The sequence below is a fragment of the Cebidichthys violaceus genome, unplaced genomic scaffold, assembly GCF_023349555.1.
Source record: "Cebidichthys violaceus isolate CVI_PGR_0920_01 unplaced genomic scaffold, fCebVio1.0.p SCAF_16, whole genome shotgun sequence".
NCBI classification, from domain to species: domain Eukaryota; kingdom Metazoa; phylum Chordata; class Actinopteri; order Perciformes; family Stichaeidae; genus Cebidichthys; species Cebidichthys violaceus.
The window spans coordinates 13912390-13938176 of NW_027176329.1; the positions used below are offsets into that span (position 1 = coordinate 13912390).

Here is a 25787-nt window from a genome sequence, read left to right on the forward strand (position 1 = left end):
CAGGAGGTGCAGGGCTGCACCATCATGTGACTTAAACTTTCTTGCATTTGCCAACATTAACCCAATCACATCGCTGACACAGCCGTGGATCCAACCTCCAACTCCTCTGAGCCACAGCCGCCCATAGTCGTAGTATATAAATTATAATTTGACCTTACTTTTGTGACTTATTTTAGCCGACACCACAACATTTCTAAGATGTTTTGCTGCTTTTTGTTTTTAGATGCGAGGGTCTCAGGACAGTAGATGTCGTATGACGTACAGATTGTAATGCCCACTCAGACAAATATGTGATTTGTGAAACAGGGTTGTACAAATAAATTGAAATGAATTGATCGCTCTTGTTACTTAACATGATGAGAACAAGTTTCGGAAGATATCGCACAAACCATTGCATGAGGATACTTTGCTGTAATCAGGCCGTTATGCATTCGTAGCTCTAGAAACCTAAACAAATGAAGTGAGCTTTGATTTATTTGTCACGTAACTTGCGTACTTCAGTAACGGCACTTCCGTAGTAATAAACGACAGTCTTTTCTGAAACCTAACTAAATAGTTTTGTTGCCTCAACTAAGTTGTTTCCTGTGAAGAAGGAAGTTTATTTTGAAAAGACTGAATGCATGTAACGAGCAGAAATTGACGCGTGTTGCTGGACTTTCGTTGGAAAACGCACGGAAAATGAGGAGTACCTTTTTGTAAAATATAAGAACCTTTATATGGGGATACGTGGCTATGATACTCCTCTGAGGTTACACCTGATGTCTGATTCCCTCGGATGTTTCTTTGACTGAAGTCCCCAAATACTAAGAACTAAACGCATGAAACAGTTTTAACTTGAATGCAGGTTTTCCACTGATTTAGAGGATATTTCTGTGGGTTTAATGTCTGATTTTCTTCACACAGACCATTTTCACGGGTCATGGACCGAGCTTCAAGTTCCAGAAAAGAGTGCCGGAGTTTGAAAATATAGAATTATACAACGTCATGTGTGGTGAGAATATTATTATTTGCCTTTTTGATGGTTTCATTGTTTCGCCTAGAGACTCGCTCAGATGCTCTGTCGTTTCTCTTCTCTTCTCTCTCTTTCTACGTCTCAGACTTGTTGGGGCTGAAGCCGGCCCCTAACAACGGGACGTACGGCAGCTTGAACGACATGCTGAAAGATCCTCCGTACCAACCCAGCATGCCAGAGGAAGTGACGTCACCGTCACCGGCGTCCGACTCTGACGCCACCGTGACCCACGACCTGGGCTGCAGCTGTGATGATGAGGTCAGAGGACGCTGACGTCATTAAAAGATATTTCTGACTCTGCAGGAATGAGTCCTAAAAACCATAAATGAGCATTTTTGTACTTCCTGTTCCCTCGTCTTGAATTCAATTTTCTTTCAATGCATTTGGTGGAGTTCCTTTATAGACTAACGTTAGCTTTTTACTTCTGCTGATTGTATTCACACTTTAAAAAAAAATCATATAACTGGTGTAAGTATCATAAATGTTTTAAAGATTATTTCCTGCAAAAACTTCTTGTGGAGGTAACCAGTGAGATGCAGAACTCTATTTAAAACCCTTGTTACATGACAAAAAAATAAATAAAGCTGCGTTGCTCAAGAGGGCAGAAATCCTCAAAACAAGCTGACTTCTGTGCTTTTCTTTTGATACAGAACAAAGTGGAGGAGAACATTGAAGCCTTCAGTCCTGCTTCAGATGGAATCTACAGCTACAGTAAGTTCCTGTCACACTTCAGTTCCTTTTCAAGGATGAATAACAGTCATTCACTAGTGCTGTAAGAGCCACAAGAGACTACTGATCAGCTGTGTGTGTGTGTTGCAGCGGATTGTTGTTAAGTAAAGCAATAGTTTTAGTTTAGTATCCTCTAAATATAGATGTGAAAATCACCCGTGTCAAGTATGCGGCTATTCCTGTTTTAACATTTTGGAGAGGATGGATTGCTGTTGTTTTTTTAATTATATAATAGTATTGACTGTATAAGAGTTTAACTGTCAGGAAAACATTTTGACCAATCTCAGGCCTTTATGTGATGATGACATGGGAGGACTGGTTTATAATAGTCTAACAAGGTGGGAAATGTTGAGCTGAACTGGACAAAACTGAGTCATTAAGTTTTCACCGCAAAACTAAGAAGAAAGATTTGAGATGAATGCTTTTTGGCCTCTGACTGTGTGTGTGTGTGTGTGTGTGTGTGTGTGTGTGTGTGTGTGTGTGTGTGTGTGTGCGTGCGTGTGTGCGCGCGTTTGTGTGTGTGCAGACAGCACCCACCTCCCGTTTGGTCGTCCAGCCGTGATGTTTGACACTCAGTACAGTTTGCTTCATCACGTGGAGTTCATCAGCGGCTACAGCAAAGAGCTGGCCATGCCTCTGTGGACGGCGTTCACGCTGCCACGACAGGTAAAGCTTATCTCGGTTTCATGCTTTTCTACAAACTTTACTGCAATGTTTTTTTTTTTTTTTTTTTTTTTACAGTTGAACTTTATTTTACTGCAAATTCCATTCCAAAGCAAACATTAGTCTTTGTATTTGTATTAATTTCCTACCTTCCTTCAATCAATTTATGATCCATTAATTTATTGTGAAAGTAAGGTTCTTTCCCCCCCAAAATTCAGCGATTTTGTTTTTCTGACCTCTATAAATGTGTTTAAACTGGGCGTCAGGTTGTAAAATGTCTGCTCAAGTCTAGTTCTGCCCAGACTCAAACTCAAACTCAAACACAAACACAAACACAAACACAAACGTGTGCGACAACATCAGGAAACAGCCAGACTCTGTGTCTCTGACACGTTTACAGGAACATGCTGCAGGTTTACAAGGTGCACCTGGACTCACACACACTGCATGAATACACACGTCATGCATGAATACACACCGTCATGCATGAACACCACACCTTCCTTTTCGCCCTCTCACTGCTTTTTTAAATTTATTTATATTTGTTCTCATGCGATTTCTCGTCTGCAGACTGCGTTTGACACGATGTGTCTTTTTACAACTTTCTTGCACAGGAAGATTTAAACGAGAGCAACAAATGAGACTAAATATGAAAGCAAAATATGTTTCTCCTCCTCTCTCCCTCTCTCATTCCCGTTTGATGTCTTTGTCTCTCAGGAGGACATGACTCCCGTTCCGGAGGTGTCCCCTGGCGTTCAGTGCGTCCGAGTGGACTCCAGAGTGTCAGCTGATCACAGTCAGAGCTGCACCACCTACAGCCAGAACAACCACCTCACCTCCGGCTTCCTCTTCCCTCCAGGTAAACCTGCAGCAGATACGCCGTCTCTCAGAGCCGATTCCATGATGTGACACAGACACGTGAAAACATGAATATTTATTTAGTTTTTTTTTTCTTGTTTTTTTTCTGTAGTTAACAAGTTAGTTAGTTAATTATTGATTAGTTGACTAGTAATAATGGTCGAGGTCGAGGTCAACCTCTATGTCACTCAATCATGTTTACACCTCAGTGGTTTCTTAAAGTCATTAATTCAAATCTGTTGATAAACATATTTTCACAACATATAATACGCATTCATATATTTGCTTTTGTTTACATTATCTATCAAACAACAGAACTGATACAACACCTATTTATTTATGTTTTACTGCAGATTTAGAAATAAGTTACTTTGGTTGTCAGGTTGAGGTTTTATTCAATTCTCCTTTTTTCTTAATGCTAATAACCAGAGAACATCTTCTTTTTTAATCATATGAGCAAATGTCTCATTAGATCAGGCTGTACAGTGATTATAAAATAATAACAAGTATTTATGTTTTAATGTGATGCATTTAGTTCTACTGACTGATTTGTTTTTATATTTTATAATTACATTCATAAATTGTATTGTCTAGTATTCTAACAGCCGACAGAAAAAACTAGAGATGAATGCAGATTACATTTCTACGCGTGATGTTTCTATGATGAAGGCGTTTGATGCGATCTCGATTCGTGTTTGTGCGTGATGTCGTTGACAGAGCTGGCGTCGTCTCCAGAGTCCAGATACGACGCCTCGCTGATCACCAACATCGTCCCCATGTACCCGGCCTTCAAGAGTGAGTCACACGCTTCATCCACACTCACGTTTACAACTTTATTGATCCACAGGAGGGAAACGGGGCACACAGGGGCGTGATGGGGAATGTAAATACAGAATAAAACCAAAGGAGCAAGTTAGTGATTAGAAGGGTCGGACAGTGGGCTCTTCTCATTACTCAGTTTGTACATCCTCGCCTCCTCTCCTCGCGTCTTTGGTCTCCTTCCACCTGAGATGTGAGCGGAGGAGGCGAGGAAGAGATGTAAGGAGCGAGGAGACAAGGCAACAGGTATTTAAACAAAATGAGCTGTAAAGTTTAAAGTGACGCAACCAGGTGAAACTTCTACCATGTGCCAAGTGTGTAGGAGAACCATAGACTGTATATAAGAAGTCACCCATTGGTTTGTGGACTGATGTTATAAAGCCTGCAGTTCTGCAATTTGGATTATGGCCGTCGCCATCTTGACATTTTTGCAACCGGTGAACGGTAGTTACCATATTTGGAATCCGGGGAGTGATGCAGAGACATCGTATAAGTCTCTCCTGTCAATCACAAGGTAGCCCCGCCCCTAAAGCATACTCTGCTTTATGGTCTATTTGACTCTAAATGGATATGGATCATAATTTACTAAATGAACATCATGCTGTATTGAAGAAGACTTGAAACTAGAGATTGAGACCATAAACTCATGTTTACAATGTTTACTGAGGGAATAAATCAAGAGAGAAGTAGAGTCATTTTCTCATAGACTTCTATAGAACCAGAGGAGTCGCCCCCTGATGGACAGTAGAGAGAATGCAGCTTTTAGACACTTCAGCGTGGGCTTTACTCGGCTGAACCGGAGGTTGCCGTCTGAGGAGAACCATGTTGGTCGACAACTAGAGCCAGTTGTTGTAAGAGGAGCATAGGTCATTCAGCGTGACAGAAGAGAGTTTGTTTAGCGGTGATGATTTCAAGTGAATGTACAGTGGAAGTTGTAGTTTGTGCAGAAATAAATGCTGCAGCTCCTCAAGACCAACAGGGAAAACATGGTGTCTTCACAGTGTTTTCCGACCACGGTCGGGAAGCCGAAGCAGGTTGGTTTGTCCGTTCTGGGCTACTGTAGAAACATGGTTGCCGTGAAGATTTATTTCACATTTCTGCCAATAGATCCCCCTAAATTCCACACACTGTCCCTTTAAATATGACGTGGGCCCCGGCTGTGCGTCACGCCTCTTTTAATACATCACAGGTGCTGAAAAGACGTCCGCAAAGAATACACCTGTGCATCCTCGCTCATAGCTCCTCTCTCCTGGAGATGCATTTTAGGAATTGTGCGATCGATTAGTGGGTCACAGGCAGGAGGACGGAGGAGACGAGGAGGCTCAAAATAGAGAAATAAGAAGAGAGAAATACGTCTGATCCTTTATTCATGTAAAATATACAGCAGGAGCCAGGAGTCAGTGTTGGTCAGGATCATCCCCGACCTCCAGGAAATCTGCATCAAAACAAGCCGGAAAACATGAAACATGCCCATTTTAATTTCTTTACACCTTAAGGTCAAATACAGTAAGACGTTTATCTTCCAAAGTACCCATTTGGGAACAGAAACTGAGTCAAAAAAACCTGTTAACATGACATGAAAATTAACAACTTGACATTCGTCCACCTGTAAACTGGTGGACAAAATAGCAGAAACATAAATTCCAAAAGTCTGGCAGGGAAATAAAGTCTGTGAATTGTGAGTTTGTGTTCTGCAACAAGACGACAATCCACAACCTCTAAACATGAACGTCAACTGGAATCCTCAGACATTTGAATTGAAAAAAAGGAACTCTTACTTTTTGCAAGGCTTTTGTCAAGTTTCTTCAGTTTTTTCGGCCTCGTTCAGCTGCCTGTGATGATCAGATTCACGTGTGTCTCCTCTCTTCCTGCACATCAGCGGCGTTCAGTTCGTGTCACACGAGACAAAGAGGCAGAAATGTGGTGACGTCGGGTCCGAGCGAGGACAGCCTGACACCCATTGTTTGTGCGGACAGAGAGGACTTATCAGGACAAAACACTCTCTGTCTCGCTGAACCGCCGTCTCATTGAGACACACGAATAACTCGTCGCTGTCGTCGGCTCTGTGAACAGACCACGTGTCTGGAGAATGTGCTGGTTTTCTTTATTGACAACTGGGGAATCGATTGGTTACATCAGGAGGAAACAGAACGCTGACTGTTTAGCTGAACGTTTTAAGTTTAGGAGATTCAAGCTGCCAGAAGTCACCATAACCCCAATTTAAGGACCTAAGATACTAAACATTGTGAACACATTTTTATTATTACTAAAGTGTTTAACTTCTCCAGTAAACTTGATTTCCTCAGATTGTTTTCTTCCTGCAGCTGTTTTACACTTTCAGAGAAAGTGTGCATTTTTAATAAATTAGTGGAATTACCTAATAAAATTGCATTTAATGGATTTTTTAAATATTGATTTACAGTAATTATAAAGATCTCTTAATAAAAGACAAGTTATTTTTTTATATGTACTTCATGACATTATTTTTCTAAGCAAACTAAAAGTTGAAATAATAACCTACTAAATCAAAATATCAAAGCATGTTAGTGTTTTTAATGCACAGAGATTTGTCTCTAAGGCACTGAAGTTTTTGGATAAACTCAACTTATTGCACTGTAACTCTACTTTGTATGATATCATGTTTTCATTTTATTTGAAGGATTAATTCTCTTTAAGGGTCGACAAAGTTTTATGATCCTTGGCCGACTTTTCACACACAATTATCTTCAGAAATGTATTTATTCTACCTTTTAGATTTGATGCCAAATAATGGATCATTTAAATAATAATAATAATGTGCTAATTAAAAATTGAAAAAAACATCTGAAACAGCAATTTGTGTTATTAAACAGTATTTCCTTTGTATATCATTGAACGGGGACAATCAGCCCATTGATTCTATGTTAAACTGAAATTATGATCGTGGTTGAACAAATTTCTTAAATGTTCAGAGAAGCTAAAGTTTATTTGCATCCTGCATCCATTCACACCTGCATTAACATGTGGTTTACCAGATCCAGATGTCTTAATACCAGATGTGTGTGGGGTTGATAGGTTTAGGAAGGAGGCTCACAGTTTGCTCTGTGTCGCAGCATGTGATCCCCTTTTCCTTCTGCCTGCAGGGCTGTGGAGCTTCCTGCAGGGGACGCTGCTGAGACGCTACGCAGAAGAAAACAACGGCATCAACGTCGTCGCCGGACCCATCTTTGATAACAACTACGACGGCCTCCGAGACACCACCGAGAAGATAAAAGAGTAAGACTTCATATTATCACACTACGAGATGAAAACCTCACAAATACACTGTGGAGAAGCTGCGACACAACGCTTCCATTTTAAACTAAAAGGAAAGCTGAGCTTGAAGGCTCATTACTGATCTTGGAAAGAACTAGTTTGACAATAAATGCTTCACAAGTTCCACTCAGATGGATTCAATTAAGTTCAATAAAACTTTATTGTTCCCTGGAGGGCAATTCTGGTGCAGCATGAGAAACAAAAGAACAAAGACACATGGGAGAGTTTTACTGCATAAAGGACAGAAACAAAGACACTAAAAACAACAAGTGATAACAAATACGTTAAGTAGAACGTGAAAATAGTGCAACGATGAAATCTGGTCTCATGATTTATGGTTAAAAAGGATGATTTGTTCTCTGTTTCTCATCACAGTCATTAATACAACTCATAACTTACACCATATGAGTTATATTATGATCATGTTTTCAAGCTGCTATGATGTCATTTAAGTAACAAACCAACTGTTCATGTTACAGCGAGAGACATTTGTGATTTTAACAGAATACAGTTTACATTCAAAGTTTTGTGATATAGAAGGATAAAGTGATATGTTGTCTTTAATGTTAAAGCTGAATAATTACAAATCTAGTAATAACAAGAAAGATATTACATAATACCATGAAATAGATCTTGTTAATTTTTTTAAGAATGCTATTGTTAAAACAAATAAATCTCTTTGTTATTGCAAATATTTTTCATCACGGTAGCGGCAATACACTGCTGTAGCTCTTTTCAACTTTCTTCTTAACTTGTTTGTAGTTTCATAAAACAGCTTCTAAAGGTTGTGAGGACAAAGTATTGTTGTTTTCTTTTATTATTATTGTCACTTTAAAAAGTAAAACGTAGTTTGACTCTTATTTTTTGGGACTCTGGGTGCAGATTAACAGCTGAGCTAACAGGCTATCAGGCACATTTTGCATTGATTTGTAAAACATTTAGTGGATAAATGTTTTATAAATAACTTTTATACCCAAGCTGGAGTTAATGTATCCGACCTCCTTCCTCTCCAGGCTCTCGGCCGACGGCCCTCTTGTCCCCAGCCACTTCTACACGGTGGTGACGAGCTGCCAGGAGCTGAACCAGACGGTGGAGGAGTGTGACGGAGAGCTCCAGGTCTTTTCCTTCCTGCTGGCGCACAGACGGGACAACTCTGAGGCGTGTAATGTGAGTTCAGACACTGTCCAGCAGGGGGCGACGCTGCCCCAGCTGTCACTGCAGCTGTTAGAATAGACACTCTGATCTCTGATCTCTGTTGCTCCTTTAAAGTAACCCATTACTTTTAGTCAAGTACTGTAACCAAGTACAAAACAAAAGGCTACTTGTAGTATTACATTCTACAACATTTTATACATTTGAGATGCTGGCATGCCATCATACGAAAGCTGCAGCTACTCACTTTACAAATCAAGATTTTACAAAACGAGCCAAATGTCAATTATTGAGCAATCAGTTATCAGAAAATCAACTCTCTTGGGTTGAAGTGCAATGTGAAGGTATTTCTTACTGGCCAACAAGAGGAATAAATACATTCATATAACTATTAAGAGGAAATTGTAAACCTGTCCTTTAAAGTTACTTTTCTTTCAGCATTTCATGGTTTCAGCTCCTCAAATTTAAAGGAATTTACTGTTGTTGCTGTTATGTTATAAGTGTCTGACAACATTATGGAAAGAGTCTCGCTGACGTGTTGCTGGAAGACAGCGGTGGAAACCGTGATTGTGTTACTTTGATGCAAAAAATAAATATATCTTGATTTTCTTTGTGGCACAAATGTGCTCACGTCATCTGTGTCAAATCAGGGTTAAATTCCGACAGAGTTTGTTGCGTGGGAGTTCAGAGAGCAAAGCTTTGTGTTATTGTAAAGATTTTTTAAAAGATATTCAACTGATTTCGACAATGTGGATGAGAATCTGTTGAGCTCTTGAAGAGCGGCTGAGAAGTTGCTGACCGATATTCAGATTTCAGAAGGAGACTTCTCCTTCTCTGACTGGCACACAATAACAGACAGACAGGATCAAGTTAAAATGTAAAGAAACATTTGTATTAATCTTTAGGGTTCTTTCCATAATGTTGTCACTTATAATAAACAATCTGAGCCTATCAGTGGCACTAAACAAAATGCACGTTTCTGCCGGCTGCAGATTTCTCCTTCAGTACTGGACACATTTTTTAAAATCTCTCGTTCCCATCAGTCACACAATCTCCCAAGATACCCTTTAGATAAAGGATCAGAACACTTCTTCCACCACTGATCTATGTCCCTGTTAAACCCTGACCTTTGATGAAATATGGGTTTTTTTCCCAGTTGAACTGGAAATTCATCATGCTATTTAATTTTCAGGCGGTCAAGAGCAAATGATTCAACTCAGTGGTTTGTGGTGTGTCAGTAGATGTCCTGTGTTTAGGGACGACACCTCACTTACCACTGTTCTTCTTTAAAGATCGTTGTGAGGCTACAATACGGCTACAACCAGCTCTACAAACTGATCTGGAAGCTGAGGAGCGGCATCATTGGGGGGAAATTGTACGATGAGGAGTTTCTCAGGACACGCAATGTGTTTTTAAATCAGCTTGTAGATTTGTTTTCTTGACATTTGAGTTTTGGAGTTGGAGTTGAAGGTCATTTGACGACAATCATTTTCATATGATTTGTGGGACTTTTCTCAGTCCCACGTGTCATGTTAGTGTTTCTGACTGACTATGGACATCAGTTTTAGCCATGTCATGTTTCTGTTGGCGGCATGTTGGTTATTGTAAAATCATATCGCCAGCTACAGTGAGTCATAGCAGGTATTAGATGTGTCACCAGATGAACAGTTGTGGTAAATTATTGCGATGACTCACAGACATCTGTTTAAACTAAGACCTACAAATTTGACGTCAAGTTGAAGGGTGACATTCATCAGTGTGCTTACCACAGGAGAACAATTCTCTGGAATGTCTTTCGTGCATGATTCAGAGTCGTTGTGGGACGGAGCCACATGCTCCAAAAATATATAGTAGAAGGCTCCATTTCACCTCCACTACTGAGTTCATACCAACGAAATTTACAAATCAATGAACAAACAGCAAGGCAAAAAAATACTCAGAATTCAACCACTGTACGGTTAGTTATATGCTTTGATAGTTTGTTTATTCGACTGAATCCAAAGTGGCAGAAACGAGAAAAACAATCCACACCCTTGTCCTCGTCTCTGCTGGGAGGAGAGCGGTCGGCACTCGACTGCTCCGGGTGACCGATTCCCAGTCAGCAAACTAAAATTTTCCCAGCGGCAAGAGTCACGGGAAGCTGATGGAGCTCTGGGTTCAATCTGCGTGGTGATTGCAACGGGGAAATTTGGTGATCCAGCGGCGAGTTGGCGGCCGTTCCCCACCTAGCTGAATTCAAGCTCACTGCTAACTGGAGCTGCCGTTTGCTCTACTCCCGGCAAAGGAGCCTCGGGGGCGGCGGGGACTTTATCCCAAAAAGCAAATTATCAAACCGCACACGGACAGTGACTCGCTATCGCCTGTCCAGGTCACAAGTGGTATTACAGGACGGGCCAGGGCTAGCTCGCTAGCATGCTAATATAAATAGATACCTCTGCAACACGATTCATAGTCGATCTTTTACATTGAACCTTTCACAGCCATTTATTTTGTCTCTGTGATAAATATACTGTGCATGTTTATACATATGCTGCAAATATATACACAGTATACATTAAACTGTAGCTCCATTTGGAGAACCATTACAAACATCAAACAGGGAAGCCGTCGCAGTGCAAATGTCATGATAGGATGAATTAACATGAATGAACCTAAACAGCCACCATACTTGTGTCATTTACTTATCTTTGTTTACAGTGTAGAAAACGAGCCTTTACATAAGCTTTTTTTTGTCTTTCTCAAAGATCTGAAAGGTTTCAGTATCTTGAAAACCCTGCCCGTTCTTTTTTACTTAGAATGATAGATGTATTTAAAAAAAACATAGTTTTACAACTTTAAACACAGCGCTGACTGTTTTCAACAAACTTAAAGAGAGAATTTTCTGCTTCTGTCTTTAAATACAAACATGATATGGATTTAAATGTTTACTGTCTTAAGTTTTACAAATGGAAACCCATTCATATAAATGTATGAACGGGCACCTGCCACCAGCAATAATGTGATCTTAGTGGGTTTTTTTACATTATCTCTCAGTCTATTCACATAGGATGTATGTAAAGTATAAAGCAGGCATTATTCAATATTCTTCTTATCGTCAACAAGTCCTGTGAAAAGACCAAAACCTCATCAAAAAAAGACTGTAACTTCCTAAAACAGCTGGTCAATGTAGTTTTTAATTAAACAAACAGGAGAAAAGTGCATTTGTTGGGAACTATTTTCAGTGGTGGATGAATCCACATTTGGTGCCTTAGTGAGGTAGCAGAACAGTATTTGTGAGATTGAGTCACAATAAGCTTCAATGTGTGTTTTTAAGGGAGATATCCGGGAGTCTTTGATATACACACAGTTCACATATCCTCATACAACGGTTCGTTTGATATCTTACGCCTCATTTTTCATGCTTTTTCCTAGGAAACCCATCAACATGGGTCAATTTCCGCTCTTTACTTGTATACAGTCTTTTCAAAATAAACTTCTGTCTTCACAGGGAACTCAGTTAGGTTTTCACAAATAAAAACATTATTTTTTACAGGTATAATTATGGTGGTTGAGACCAACCTGACATGATATTTGTCAGTGGATGCATTCACTGATGGTTTTGAAACTCCCTTTCTTCAATCCCAGCTATATTTGTGTTTTATATTTGTGCACAGATGTTTCCCTATTTTGGGCTGAGAATAACTCCTCTGTGAATGCCTAGTAACAAACGGCTCAAATACACACAGGGTGCTTCCCCAGTCGTGTTTTTACCTTGCCAAAAAGAGAAAGTGGAACGTGACGAGTGCGTCTGGGTTTATTCTGGAAACAGTTCTGGGAAACGGCTTTTCAGTGGCCATGAAATTGACATTGCAGAGAACATGAATCAGATATTTTCTCTTATGAGAACACCCTTTGACTCTTACATAAAGGTCTTACTGGTGAATTGGTTGGAACAGACATTAATGAATTTAATCATAATGTTGTCGTACCTGCTCCATACAGGCCCTTAAAAAGCCTTATAAATACGTGTTTCTCTGCTGTTGTTTTTTTAGCAAACACATTAAGCTATCAGCGTGTGCACGATTATCAGTCACGTCATGCTGAAGAGAGGCCCAAACACACACTCCCTTTTCAATATAAACTGTGCAGTACTGTAGGAGTCTTGAGCTCTGGAGGATTTCAGGCTCACCTCAGAGTTTGCTATAAACCGAGTGTTTATAACAAAATCCCACCGGAGATTGAACTCAGTGTGACTCCGAAAAGCTAAAAATGGGCAGACCTTTTCGTCACACATATGGGATTTATTTTACTTTACAGATCTATAAGTCAGAGTCAGGATTAGCGTGTTTATGATGAAGATGTTAAACAAGATATTTATGTCTCTGCCTTCTGAATCAACCCACATGAGTCCTTTCTGATGGCACCTTTATTTGCAGGATTGTCTGGAAGTGGTTCATGTGAGTGTTTTTACTGCTCTGCTGCAGTTATGGTGACTAAAAACATTCGCCACAGCTTGGATACGATTTGGGAAATGATCGTCGTCATGGCTGAAAGAAGCCAAAGTTTATATGCACCGAGTCACGGTCATAGTGTGGTGGAGTGAGACCTCTGCTCACAGGAGGCCGCGGACCTCTCGCTCTTTCGTTGTTGTTTGAGCAACGAAGTCATGCCAAGAAAAATCAGCTGGATCCGGCTTACAATGAAAAAGTATTTATAATTCACAAATGCTAAAAGACAATTATTGTATGTCGCTTTGGATAAAAGCGTCAAACGCCAGTTTACAGTAAAGAAGATCGCCAAGAACTGAATAACGTCTCTCTGAACAATGTTTTTATACCCAAAAGTCAGTAGTTTACTTTCAAAAGTCCATTATCAGCTTTGTGATTGGCTGGAATCCGATTGTCTCCTCCTGTCCTCGGACAATGCTCTCCATTGGTCTAAGTGATCCGCATAATGTCTGAATAGTGTCCTCTGGTCCGACCTGTCCTCCTCCTCATAAAACTGCGTTTACCCGACCCCCATGTTTTCTTAGGGCTGTCTTCATCTACATCTCTGTTTGATCAATACGTCTCCTTCCCCCACTGTTAACACCTCACATTCCTGAAGTCAGCTCACCAAACTCATCACATTATCATACAGTTGTTTTCGGATCTGAAAAGCCTGTCTCAAAGGTCTCTCTCTTTCCCTCAAAACATTCAGTAACTGTATTTTATAGTTTGATACATAGAATGATTATACTTTTATGATTTAACACTTTTCCAAACAAACATGTTATAACATTATATCCACCACTAGGAGTGATTATTAAACACACTAACATTGCTTTTTAACTTTAAACTCTTCACAATAGTCGATGCTTCGTACGCCCAAAGATGGATGGGCGAGCATGAATTAATGGGAAGTCTGTGGTAACATCTGTAATGTTAATGTTCATATTTGTCCTTTAAATTGAGCAACGTAACACAATGTAAGCATTAGAAGAACCGTAAAGAAGGGTAACCTTAGTTCATCTGGCAGGGCAGGAAATATCCAGCAGTGATACTCAGTTAATATTCAGTGAGCATACAAACTTGACACATAGCTCACATGACTAATCGTATCTTATTCCACCATCCATTTACCCTGATTTGAACCGAAACGCAATCACCGTCATGTTCAAGCAGACACTTCTTCTTATGTCCGTTGGGAAACTCTGGAGATTAAAAAAGAAAATTGCAAATTCGTGTCTGTAAATGACTCCAATGACATGTCATTCACTGAGATTATGGAGGAGTTGTTTCCTTAATCAGTATCCGTAACTGTAGTATTAGTACCAGTCGAGTAGGAGTGTTGTACTTTCCATCAAATATACACTTCTTAACCTTTTCCTCCTTTGTTTCTCCATAATCATCTTCCTTGTGATCAACAGCAACACCCTGAGCAAATATGTCCGCCGTAGCCGAAGACAATTTGTTTTTGGGTATTCGGGTAGTCCGTCTGTTTCCTTCTCGTGAGCGTTATATATATTATAAGCGCCTGAAGGGAATTTCTTCAAATTCGACACAAACTCATACGTGGACTCAAGGTTGAACTGATCACATTTTGGGGGTCACTGTGACTTCACTTAAACACATTTTGGCCAAAGCTCAAGAATTGACATGCTTGTTATGATTTGTTTCACACAAAAGTGTAATAGGATTAAAGGTCTGTGTCCCAGTAAAAGACTGGTAGCTCCAGTGACAGGTCTACTCCCATGATTCACTTCTCTCTGCCTGAATGTATCTCCAATATTGATGCAATGTGGTTCGTCAACCTTCCCACATCCTCTTCAGCTTAGTTCTGAGGTGTCGCTAACACAAGAGGAGTCTTCCACACAGTAACCTCTTTCATGTGGTGTGTGTTTCTGCCTGGTTTACAAAAAAGCTGAGCGTCCAGTCAGATTTATAGAGCTTCAATGTTGGCAAAGCGTAAACCACAGAACCTTGGAATAAGCAGCTTAGTTCATGGAAACACGTAAGACTCAAGAGGAGTTTGCAATGGGATGAACAGAAAAACCAATCCAACAGCTGTTAGGTGCATGTAATGTATGATGCAGATGGTTTAGGTTTACTGAAGTTATGATCTCAACCCTGTCTTTCCATTGGAGGTTACACCTTTAACCAGATGACTGATCGTTTCCTCTGCTAGCAAATGAATAATCCTGGATAATTAACTTATCTTTGTTTTGGAGAGTCCTGGGTTATATAAGAGAAGTCCCCTTCTAAGCCCTCAAATAACCCTCGACTGAAAGAGAAACGAAAAGTGCAGAAAATGAAAGAGACCCTGTGCTTAAGAGAGGACCAGTGAGTGAGCTACTAAATAACACTGAAAAAAAGAGTGACCTGACCTCACTTTGAGGTCTGATATAAACACAAAGCAGGTATTTTGTGATGTGTTGGCAGTAGAGATGATCTGAATTAAGCTCTCGTCTAGACACCGCGGAAGTCGAAGCTCACTCGGTGCGGCTCACTTTGCGGTGCGGCAAAGAAACGAGCGCGTTCTCAGATTCCACAGTGAAGCGACTGACATCAAAAGTAGAAAATTACAGACGCAGTCCTGTAAAATTGAACACATTATGACAGGTTTGTCAACTGCAATTTGTGGATATAGAATGTCCTCTGATATTACAAGTCGTTGTCGGCTGGTGGTTCATTTCCCGGTGAGCATGGTTTGGGTAATTTGCAGGTGAACAAACTGTCCAGACGTCTGGGTTAAAACTGGTTTGGTTAAAAAGAGAAAGCCTTGATTACTTAATGACTATGTTTCCCTGCATAGTTCTGACTTGCCTCACATTGAAATGAAATCAGTTAAATGCTGTCGAAACAAATATGTAACTTTGTTCTTCTCTTGGACATTCATCTCTAATTGAGAAGACTTTGCTTGACACTTGACAAAAAGGTCAATACTGCTCTCATGTCTGGAACTGAGAGTGATTAGCCTAGCTTAGCATGAAGTCTGGAAGCAGGGGAAAGTCCAAAGTAAATGGTTAAAAGCATGTCTTTTCCTTTAAAACCACACAAAGAGTTTGTATGTTAGTTTCTGTACAGATTTAATAAACATGACGCAGCTTGTTTATTAAATAAGCCTAGCTTAGCATCAAGACTGGAAGCAGGGCGAAACATTTAGCGTCGCTCTTTCCAAAGTTAAAAAACAATATGGCTCCCAGCACCTCTTAAGCTCGCTAATTAACTTATTATGAATCAAATGATCTGTTTATTGTACAAATGTGGTTTCATGGGAAATTACAAGAATGATTTACTTAAGACATGCTAGCAGTTTAACACTACTCACTCCATCTCCAAAGTTAAAGCACTAACATGTTGGTGTTAAAGTTTTGCATGAAGCATATAAGCATTGTTCCCAAAATGTCAAACTAGTCCTTCACAACAGTTGCCAAATAAACATTTCTTGCATTTTCAGCAGAAACTTTTAAGGTTTCTTCTTGTACCGGAAGTCACATCATTGTATCTGGGACAACCAGCAGTTTCCAAAACATCTATTCCAGAAGACTGCTCGCATTGTTTACAGGAGTTTCCCCTTCTGTTGTCAGGGGAACAGGTCTGAAGGGAATCTCCTCACAGTCGCCAAAACATCAGCAGGCTGTGGCATGTTGCACGTAAACACAGGGCTTCAAACATGAGTCACTGGGAATACAAACACCTCCCAGTCCTCAGGCGATGAATGCAAACTTGGCAACCATCCAGCGAAATTCGGCCTTTTTCGAATCTAAAAAAGGGTCACCTGCGTGATTCGTGCAGATCCGCTGAGTTTTTTTTGGGGGGATGTTGTAGGTGTTTCCGCCAGACGTGCTGATGTTAACGCAACGAGCTGATTAGGGCGTGCGAGTCAGTCATACTACGGTGACCGCGAATGAAGCGGTGGAACTGGAAGACCCATCTGCCTCATTTCCCGCTCAGCTACAACAACAAAAGAGAGAGCGAGAGAATTGATTATGTTTAGACGAGGGCGGGGTTTCGCGGTTACTCCTCTAGGCCATGTGATCGGAAATGACATCCAACGTACTTACGCACTATCGACGGCATCGCCAAGGTGTTCCGATCCCCACGGTGAAGAAACAATTACAGAAGCATTTGACCTTTATATCGGCATGTAGCCCAGTTGGAGCTAACTTAGGCGAAACTCCTCATAATGCAATATCATTTAATTCGTGACCTGTTCGCTTCTGGGAAAGGGTTTGTTCAGTGTTCCTACGATGTAATGCAGAAGGTGTTAGAACTTTACCGAAGTTGTGAGAACAACTTTCTTTGGGAAGGGAGAGACCAGCGCGTTCAGATCTTTGTCACCTTTTTTCACCCGTGATGAATTTTGCATGCCTGAGTACACTGTATATCAAAGTGCATGAGTCAGAGTCTGATTCTGTAACAGATGAATGTTTTAGTGTCTGACTATTGTAACCGGCTCAGGTTTCCTAAACTGGATGTTGACATTTCTTCATAAATCACGCAGGTGGAGGGGATTCAAAGGAACGCTGCATAATGTTGCTGTACAGTCATTTTTCTTGTTAAGTGATGAGGTGGTCTCAGTTGTATCAACTAATGGAGCAATCGATAGTGTGTGTTTTACCATTAAAAGCTGCTTTGTCCTGTAGATATATCAACTCACTGCCACTTCAGGGCATTGTAGGTTAAACAGGTTTAAGGTCACAGAGTTCAGAGCCTCAATTCAGTTTTAAACGGCAGAAACTGGATCTGCAGCAGGTCAGTTCGTTAAGTGACTGAAGCAATGAATGAATGAATGAATGAAGCTCAGTTTGTTTCTTATGATGGCTGTACGGTATGATTTACATGCGTGTCGCTGGAAGATCCTTTACTTCAGCACAGGTACTAATACCACACTGTGGAAACACTCCGAGTAAAAGTCCTGTTTGAAAATATTAGTGTATTAGTATTAGTATTTGGAAAATATACATAACGTTTAAAAAGGAAAAGGATTCATGAAGCAAAGAAGTGGACCCCTGTGATTATGACACTATTATGATTTATAGTGTTGGATTATTGTTACTGTAGCATTAAAGTGTAAGTCACATTTTACTGCTCGTAGTTGGTCAAGGTGGAGCTTTTTCTTCATTGTTACATATACTGATGGATAGTTTAATCTTTGACAACTTCATAAAATCATCACGTTTAAAATCCTAATCTGAAAAATCAACTAAAGCTGTCAGATAAATGCAGTACAGTAAAAAATATTTCCAGTATAAAGTAACAACAAGTAAGTACAAGCTGTACTTGTTACATGGGACAATTGTAGACAGATAATACATTTGTCAATAATAAAACACACACTGTATGTGGTTCCAGTGATATCTCTGAATTGAAGAACTTATTAAAATGGTGTGAAACCTGAAAACTTAAAGCGGACACAAAGGTTTGTGTCAAGAGACTTCAGGATGGAAAGATTCAACCATCCGACAAACATGAAGAATAAAAAACCACACTGGCCCCTTTATAACCTCACATAAGGAAGTCTAAAGGATGCAGCTGAAGAAAGTGAGAGAGAGAAGTCGCATTTAACCGGGCTGTTTGACGTCTTTGTCCTTTTTCAGAGGAAAAGTCACATTCGTCCCTAAATGGGCTAAATTGCTAAACTCTCCCTCAACAATCACAACAACAACAATCCTCCTCTCGACAATTTCCTGCAGAAGCCTCTTTAGTTTGGAAGTGAATGGGTTGCAAGGAAGTCTGCAGAGAGGCTCCGGGGAATCCATTTTGAGGTTTGTGATGATCAAGAGGCTGATGTCCTGCCAGGTTTCTCTCACAGCACGGCTGGAAGGATGTTTTAGCGTAATGAGCTCTGCAGAAATGTCTCTGTTTACCAGCTTACTTTCCAAGAAGTCGAAGAACAATAATAAACCCTAAACCTTTTGCAAAGAGCGAGGTCTTCCACCAGTCAAGGACTCCCCTGAAAAGCAGGGGAGAAAAAACACTTAAAATCTACTTAAAAGAAACCTAATGATGAAAGTTACAAACAGTTTGATGCTCGTAGAAAGTTATGGTTTGAACACACTTTAAATACATATTTTATTTGCAACTTTAACCATAAAAGACAAAAATCTGAGCATTTGAGGAAGCGCAGTTTTCGACACTTTCAGCCCCAGTTCGCTGAACAGAATTGTTTCATATCCGCTGTTCCAGACGGCTCGTGAGTGTAAAAGGGAATCACCAAATCTAAAGAAAACAAAAGCAAAACATGTCATCGAGGTTTTCCATCACGAAGGAAAGTGATTGAAATATTCAAAAATATAATAGAATATTTGTTAATAACTTCCTGGTTTATGAAATTTTACAATGTATTTTGTCTTTGTCAGCTTGCATGGAAAATGACGAAATACAGATTACAACTGGAAAAATCAAATGTAGTTAAAACAAACAAATGGACAAATTAAAAAGAAAACAGGTCATTATTGATCAGATGAGACACACAAATGTGCTTATTTCTCAATCTAGAGATCTTAAATTGATCATATGTACTGTAACATGTATTTGCTACAATACTTAAACATTAATTTATGTATTCATTATTTATTTAACCATAAAAAAAAACTTTAAAAAAGTATTTTTGCCACATTTAGTCATGCAAGGTGTAGAAAGTCCTGGAAAGTAAACAAATAAATAAGTCATTTTGATTATGAATGAAAATGAGAATATCAAAAATGATCAATTATCAAAACCTTTTGACCCTAAGTAGTTGGTTTTTTTTGGCATTTGAATCCGACTGAAACTGAATCACTGTAATGACGACCATCTCATTCATCTTCCCTTTTATCAGGAACGAGCCGTCTCTCTTGGTTCGAACCGTTCCTGTTTTGTCTTCTCAAAGAGCATTTCTCTGGAGCTAACAGTGTAACGTGATGACGGTAGCTGCTGTCGGCTTAAAAGACTCCCTAATGAAAAAGAAACTGATGCTGTGGATTTTCATAATGTGGACATTTTGGAGAAGTTTAATCTGTTCATCCAGCAATCGTTTTAGCACAAAATATTACAGATTTCATCTTCAGGTTACAGAAAACATATCCGACAGTCAGTTAGTTGGTCCATCACTTTGGTCCACCAACAAATATTGTTGTAAAAGTACTAATACCGCACTGTGAAAACTCTCTACTACAAGCACAAGTACTGCATTCAAAACCATCTTAAAGTAAAAGTATGCTTATCAACTACATTTACTTACAGTATGACAAGTAAAAGTATTTTTAGTGCAGTAAAAATGTTCCCTGTCAGAGTTTTACTGTTACATTTGGTGATTCTGGATTAATATTACTGCTGCTTGCATGTTATTAACTAGTTTAATCAACAGCATCATATTCCATGAGATCATCAGATGTTTCTACCTCTAAAACGTGTTTTCAGGTCTGCAACGATGCATTTTCCAGCTGATCCAAGAGGCTTTTTAAAAAGTTTATTTATCTGAAGAAGTAGGAGGATTTCCTCAACACATAAAGGAAACACTTCATCCTTCAGTTTATCACAAACATCAACACATCTGGAGATACGTGGTTTTACCTGAACAGGAAGGGGATGTGAAAAGAAACTAAAGACAAATGTCGAAAAAAAGTACAATATTTTACCTCTGAGATGTAATAAAGTAGCATGAAATGAAAATAGTCATACAACATTGTGTTATGGGTGAAAATAAGTACAGAAGTTAAGTGACAAATAAATCCATGGTGAATTCTTGTTTCACAGGGGGCTAGAACTGCGCTTTTAGTTTGATCTGCAAAAATAATGACATTCCCATCGGTCCTCAGCTGTACTTTGTGTTTACTGCTAATAAACAATCGCTATCACGCTAACCATCTAAACCGAGGTGTGTCAAGACAGAACATGAAGCTTTTTTTTTTTGTGCCTCACGTTTTTTTTGTGATTTTGGCGACCAAACTCTCTGTGCACCAACTGTACAGATGTAATCTGTAGCCCGGAGCTCAGGGTCTGTGAGGAAGCAGGCCTGACGTACAAAGAGTCTTGAATAGAGCAGCACTCTTTTTATCCTTCCCCTCGATGAAATGCTCCACTGAAGTCTGACTTATCTGGTTTCGGCCCAGTTGTTTTCAGAACGGTCTGTCTCAGTTTGCTGTCACGCCACCTCGTCATCAGCTTTGTTATCCTGGAACCAATCAGGGTGAAGTCGTCAGTGGGCGGACGAGTGCTTTCAGCAGCATCGCAGAGGTCGTTGAGCTGCTGTATGTGGGATAAAGAGGAGAGTTTAAACGCGTCTTTTTCAGCCATTTCTCTACTGGTGCTCTCGAACAAAAGCTTAAAATCCCCCTCTTTGAAAAAAACAAACAAAAAGGAATGTCTTGTCTCTGGAAAGCTTTAGAAGTGCAGACATATTTATTGTTCTTGCATTCTACAGCTACCCTTTTTTGACTACATTGCATTCTATGAATTGATTTATTTTTGCGCTCTTGCTGCAGATTTTCTGTTTCCATTGAAGTCATTTTGTATTTTTGCATTGTGTGGTAGGTACGAGCAGCTGTTAATAATAGTAGTCAACCTAAAAGTCTTGCGGGATCCTCCATCACAGTGAGGGAACACTCCCAGTATTCTGCTACTGTTGGTGCTTTGACCTAAAAGCAGTAATTGGAAGCAAAGGCTTTTACCTGCATGTTCCCTCTCTGTATTATTTATGAGAAGAAGCCTTTTACTGTACTGTCTACGACACAATTCAATTTAAATTGAAACTCAACACCACAACATTACATTGATGCTAATGTGGGAAAAAATATAAATAGACATGATCGATCTGGTCTAAGTGGCACTTGATGCGCGAGTTGTTGTCAGTGGAGCCCAATTATACTGATATTACAAATCGACATGTCTGTGTGGGTGTTTCTAGAAATCGTTTTGAGATTTCCTGCTCCTTGTTCCTCCTCGATGTAACATTTACGGTTTCTGGGCGTAACTGTATCACAACTTGTTTTTACGAGACACCACAAAGGCAATTTAAAACATTTTAATAAAAAAATAATTTTCTTAATGTCAGTAATCACCTGGTGTAATGTCATGGTATTATTTATTAGTTCATTTTTTTTTTTTTTACCTGTAGTGTCTTTAAAGGACGTTTTCTCTAAATTAGTTTTTTTCTCAGACTCTGATCCAGAAATCTCCACTTCAGTAGCTCTTACACACACCAAACGTTACACTTTCATTCCTCTCTATATTCTGAAGGTTTGTACAGAAAGGTTTGTTCACATAGCATTCAGAACCTCATTTATACTACATTTTATTCATAAAAACATGGAGAAAATAGATTTTTGTATGGCTGTTGAGAGTATTTTCTGATTTATGAAGTGATACAAAGAGATATTATAAATTCCCTCTGTAAAAACCTTTGACTCTTATATGTCAACAAAATGAAACAATAATTTTAAACCTGACTTCATCCAATGTTTAGATTTATGTAATTTATGTAAATGAGTGCATATTTGATAAGAAAAGACAATGATAATGCGTCACACTGCAGTGTCAATTCCCAGCTCTTAGACTGGAGAAAAAGGGGAGACACATGGGTATCCATAACGAAAAAAGTGATTAAGTTGCCTAAAAATAATCAAAACGAGGCAAATAAATAGTTGGGAGGAATCTGTAAAGTCAGTAGTGGATGAGTTAAAATGTGCTGCATGGGTGTTGTGCTGTAATAACAAAAGAAAAGAAGCAAAAGAACACAACACACAGATGTGCGGTGAGGAGATCTGCCTCTTGGGCTTCTGTTCACACGGGGTCCAGGTGTGTCTCATATGCCGCTGATTACTCTCCAATCAGGTCTGCAGCCCCGGAGAGAGATGGGGGAGTTTGTGCTGCACATAACTGTTTTGTCTTTAACATCCTAAACCAATGTCATGTCTTCCTGCCAGTGCGAATGTGTTGAACCTCTCTGCCAGGAGGTTTACTTTGAAGTCTACAACTTATTGCAGGTCCTTCGTATTTGGCCTTCATGGGAGACTTTGTTTGAGGCTCCTGATGTGAGGAGCTTTACTGAAAGAGCTGATAGACAAATAAATTCACAACACGGATAAAATGGTTCTCAGATCTGGGGAAATTCCTCCTTTTGTTAATCACCAAAACAATATCTACTGTGTAGAGCACCTCAGCACGGCTGCTGCAGATGGTCAGAATTAAAAGAACAGTGCAGCTTAAATGAGGTTTCTTCAGAAGTATGGAGGCAATTTCAAATCAAGACCAATCACGCAGTGTAATAACAATAAACCCTGTTTTTTAGTCTTATGATCTGTGCAGACCAAAAGCAACACATGTGCAACATGTTTCCAGCTTCATCGTTTTTTTTGTCATAAAAGATCCAAACGGAATATTTTACATCAGGTAAAGACAAAAGTGATATTTCCCTAAGAACTGTTCTGATATCAGTACCATCACATGTTGACCTTTGGCCTGAGCTTTGCTGTCACTCCATATTGATCATGTGACTGGTTATTGCTCTCTAAAGGCCATGACCTTTTGTTCTAGCTACTGTGTGAACTAAACAACCTGTTATCAACCCTCGCCTTGTCATTTGACTTGATACGTCATCACTCATTCATCATTTGAGGTTTGAGAAGCATTGGTCCAGAACAGTTACAACCATTTATTACGCCTGTTTCCATCTCAGTGGTGCATAGAAAAAAACCCACTAAACATGGCAAGTTTATTTATTATGGCAAGTATTCGCCGAGCGCCGATTAAGAAGGCCGGCTTGTCAAGATTTACAGATCTGTCGTGATTGTGTTGGTTCTCGCCTTTACTGGAACGTGATCTGTCTCATTGGAAAGAAATAGTATTTGATCTTTGGTGGGGATTTAGATGAGACGATTGATAGGCCTGCTATTCTTACGGCTGTCTGTCAAATATGAAGCTAAAGCCAGTTGGCCTAGCTTAGCATAAAGACGGGGCTAGCCTGGCTCTTTCCAAAGGTATAGCAAAATCCCATCTTCGGATGTTTTACCTTTTATTTGTGAATCAGCAGCCCAAAGTTTTGCTCACTCCAAAACAGAAAAGCATCTCTTAGTTCTAGCCTGAGGGCAGAGTGGTTCAAAAGTAGAACTTTACTGTGCATCTGTAGAATAAATGTTGAAACACAGTGGGAATATGTGGCACATGAAGACACGTCACTATCTTTTTTTTCCCCGAGGAATGATGAATGTTGATGCCACTGGAAGAGAGCGATTTTACTACGTTTGCACATATCGGCTGTCGCACCTTACACACCTCCTTTCTATGTTAGTGATGTCTGGTCATACTATGTCTGCCAAATGACACGACTGAACTTGACATAGGCGCAGTGTTTTGCACTGAAGGGAGCTGCCAGTTCAGTCAGAATCCGGTCGTGGTTCAACTATGAAGTTGTGGTAATATATGAACTTTTTTTTTTCGACTGTGAAGGCCAAAGCTGCCCAGAGAGACCACCGGAACAAGGTTTCAAAAGACCTGAACAGTCCATGTGTATAGTCAAATTGCCATCTGTACTCCCACCAAATTAAAATGCATGGACCTTCAGTTAAGACTATTTTGTTTAATTACGGTGGTATCTAGCTCATAGACGGGATATATAAAGTTGACGTAGTCACAGTGATGTCACCCATTTGTTGGTTTTTGAACCCTTGCGTTCAGCAAAATGGCCGTCGCCATCTTTTTTTGCGACACGAGAGGGTGGAGCTAACAGCAACCAAAGGCTGAATAAGGTGTTTTCAGGCGACCAAAATGTTAGAATTAACTTTCATGAGGTAAAAACACACTATTAAAGGGTTAAAGTTGTAAGATGAAAACAAGACCGGACAACACAGTGGTAGCAACTTTAAGAGTCTATTTGACTCTAAATGGACCATGATTTACTAAATGAACATCATGCTGTAATGAAGAAGACTTGAAATTAGAGATTGAGACCATAAACTCATGTTTACAATGTTTACTGTGGTAATAAATCAAGAGAGAAGTAGAGTCATTTTCTCATAGAGGAGTCGCCCCCTGATGGACATTAGACAGAATGCAGGTTTAAAGCACTTCAACATTGGCTTCACTTTTCAGAACTGGTGGTTTCCGCCTGATTTAGCTGCACTTTGCCGACAAAATTAAAAATGAACTACAGGGAAGAAGTGTAACATTTTTGAGATATAGAGAAGGGGACCATTGATCTGTAGTTTGGAATCAAATGATTTTGGTCAGACAACTGATTCAACACTGACATGTCTTTTCTGTCCAGTCTTGCAGTACATTTACTTGTAAAACAATCCCCAGGTAGAAAAACAGAATTACACAAGAGGATTTACTGCATACAGGGTCTGTTTGTGTGAATCAATGACAGGCAGTAAACAGTGCAAAGCTCGGACTGTAACCACATGTTTTATCATTCAATAAGAAGTTTTAAATTGTGACTCAAACTTTTCCCTTTCATATTTAAGTTCAAATCTTTTGAATGGGCCATGGTTGGTGCTTTTAACTCTCTTTTTTACGCCCCATGTTTCATTGCCTGAAAATGTAACAGTAAGGAACGTGTAATCTTACCTATGGCCTTGATTGTAAAACAACGGTTAAAAAAACAATTCCGTTCATAATGATTTGAGATTGAGAAACATCAATACAGTTAATCAATATAATTGTTGCTTACATTACCTAAATCTGTGAGCAGCAGCTTTCCAAGGTATACACCTCTAGTCTGGTACGCAGCCTGATGCTGGTTGATTTACGGTTAATAAAGGTAAACAGGGTGTGAGCCATGTGTAGTTGTGCAATCCTGCAGTCTTCGGGACAGACTG

General features: G+C 39.7%; 1 protein-coding gene across 1 annotated transcript in view; it reads left to right on the plus strand.

The window, feature by feature from the left end:
- The window catches only part of LOC137872910 (autotaxin-like), a 42968-nt gene that overhangs the window by 15779 nt on the left and 1402 nt on the right, over positions 1-25787 (plus strand). The window contains exons 17-24 of the mRNA XM_068711419.1: positions 904-991; positions 1098-1270; positions 1663-1723; positions 2268-2407; positions 3122-3263; positions 3980-4057; positions 7204-7336; positions 8389-8542. Of these exons, the coding sequence (XP_068567520.1) occupies positions 904-991; positions 1098-1270; positions 1663-1723; positions 2268-2407; positions 3122-3263; positions 3980-4057; positions 7204-7336; positions 8389-8542 (969 nt within the window). The remainder of the gene's footprint in view (positions 1-903; positions 992-1097; positions 1271-1662; positions 1724-2267; positions 2408-3121; positions 3264-3979; positions 4058-7203; positions 7337-8388; positions 8543-25787) is intronic.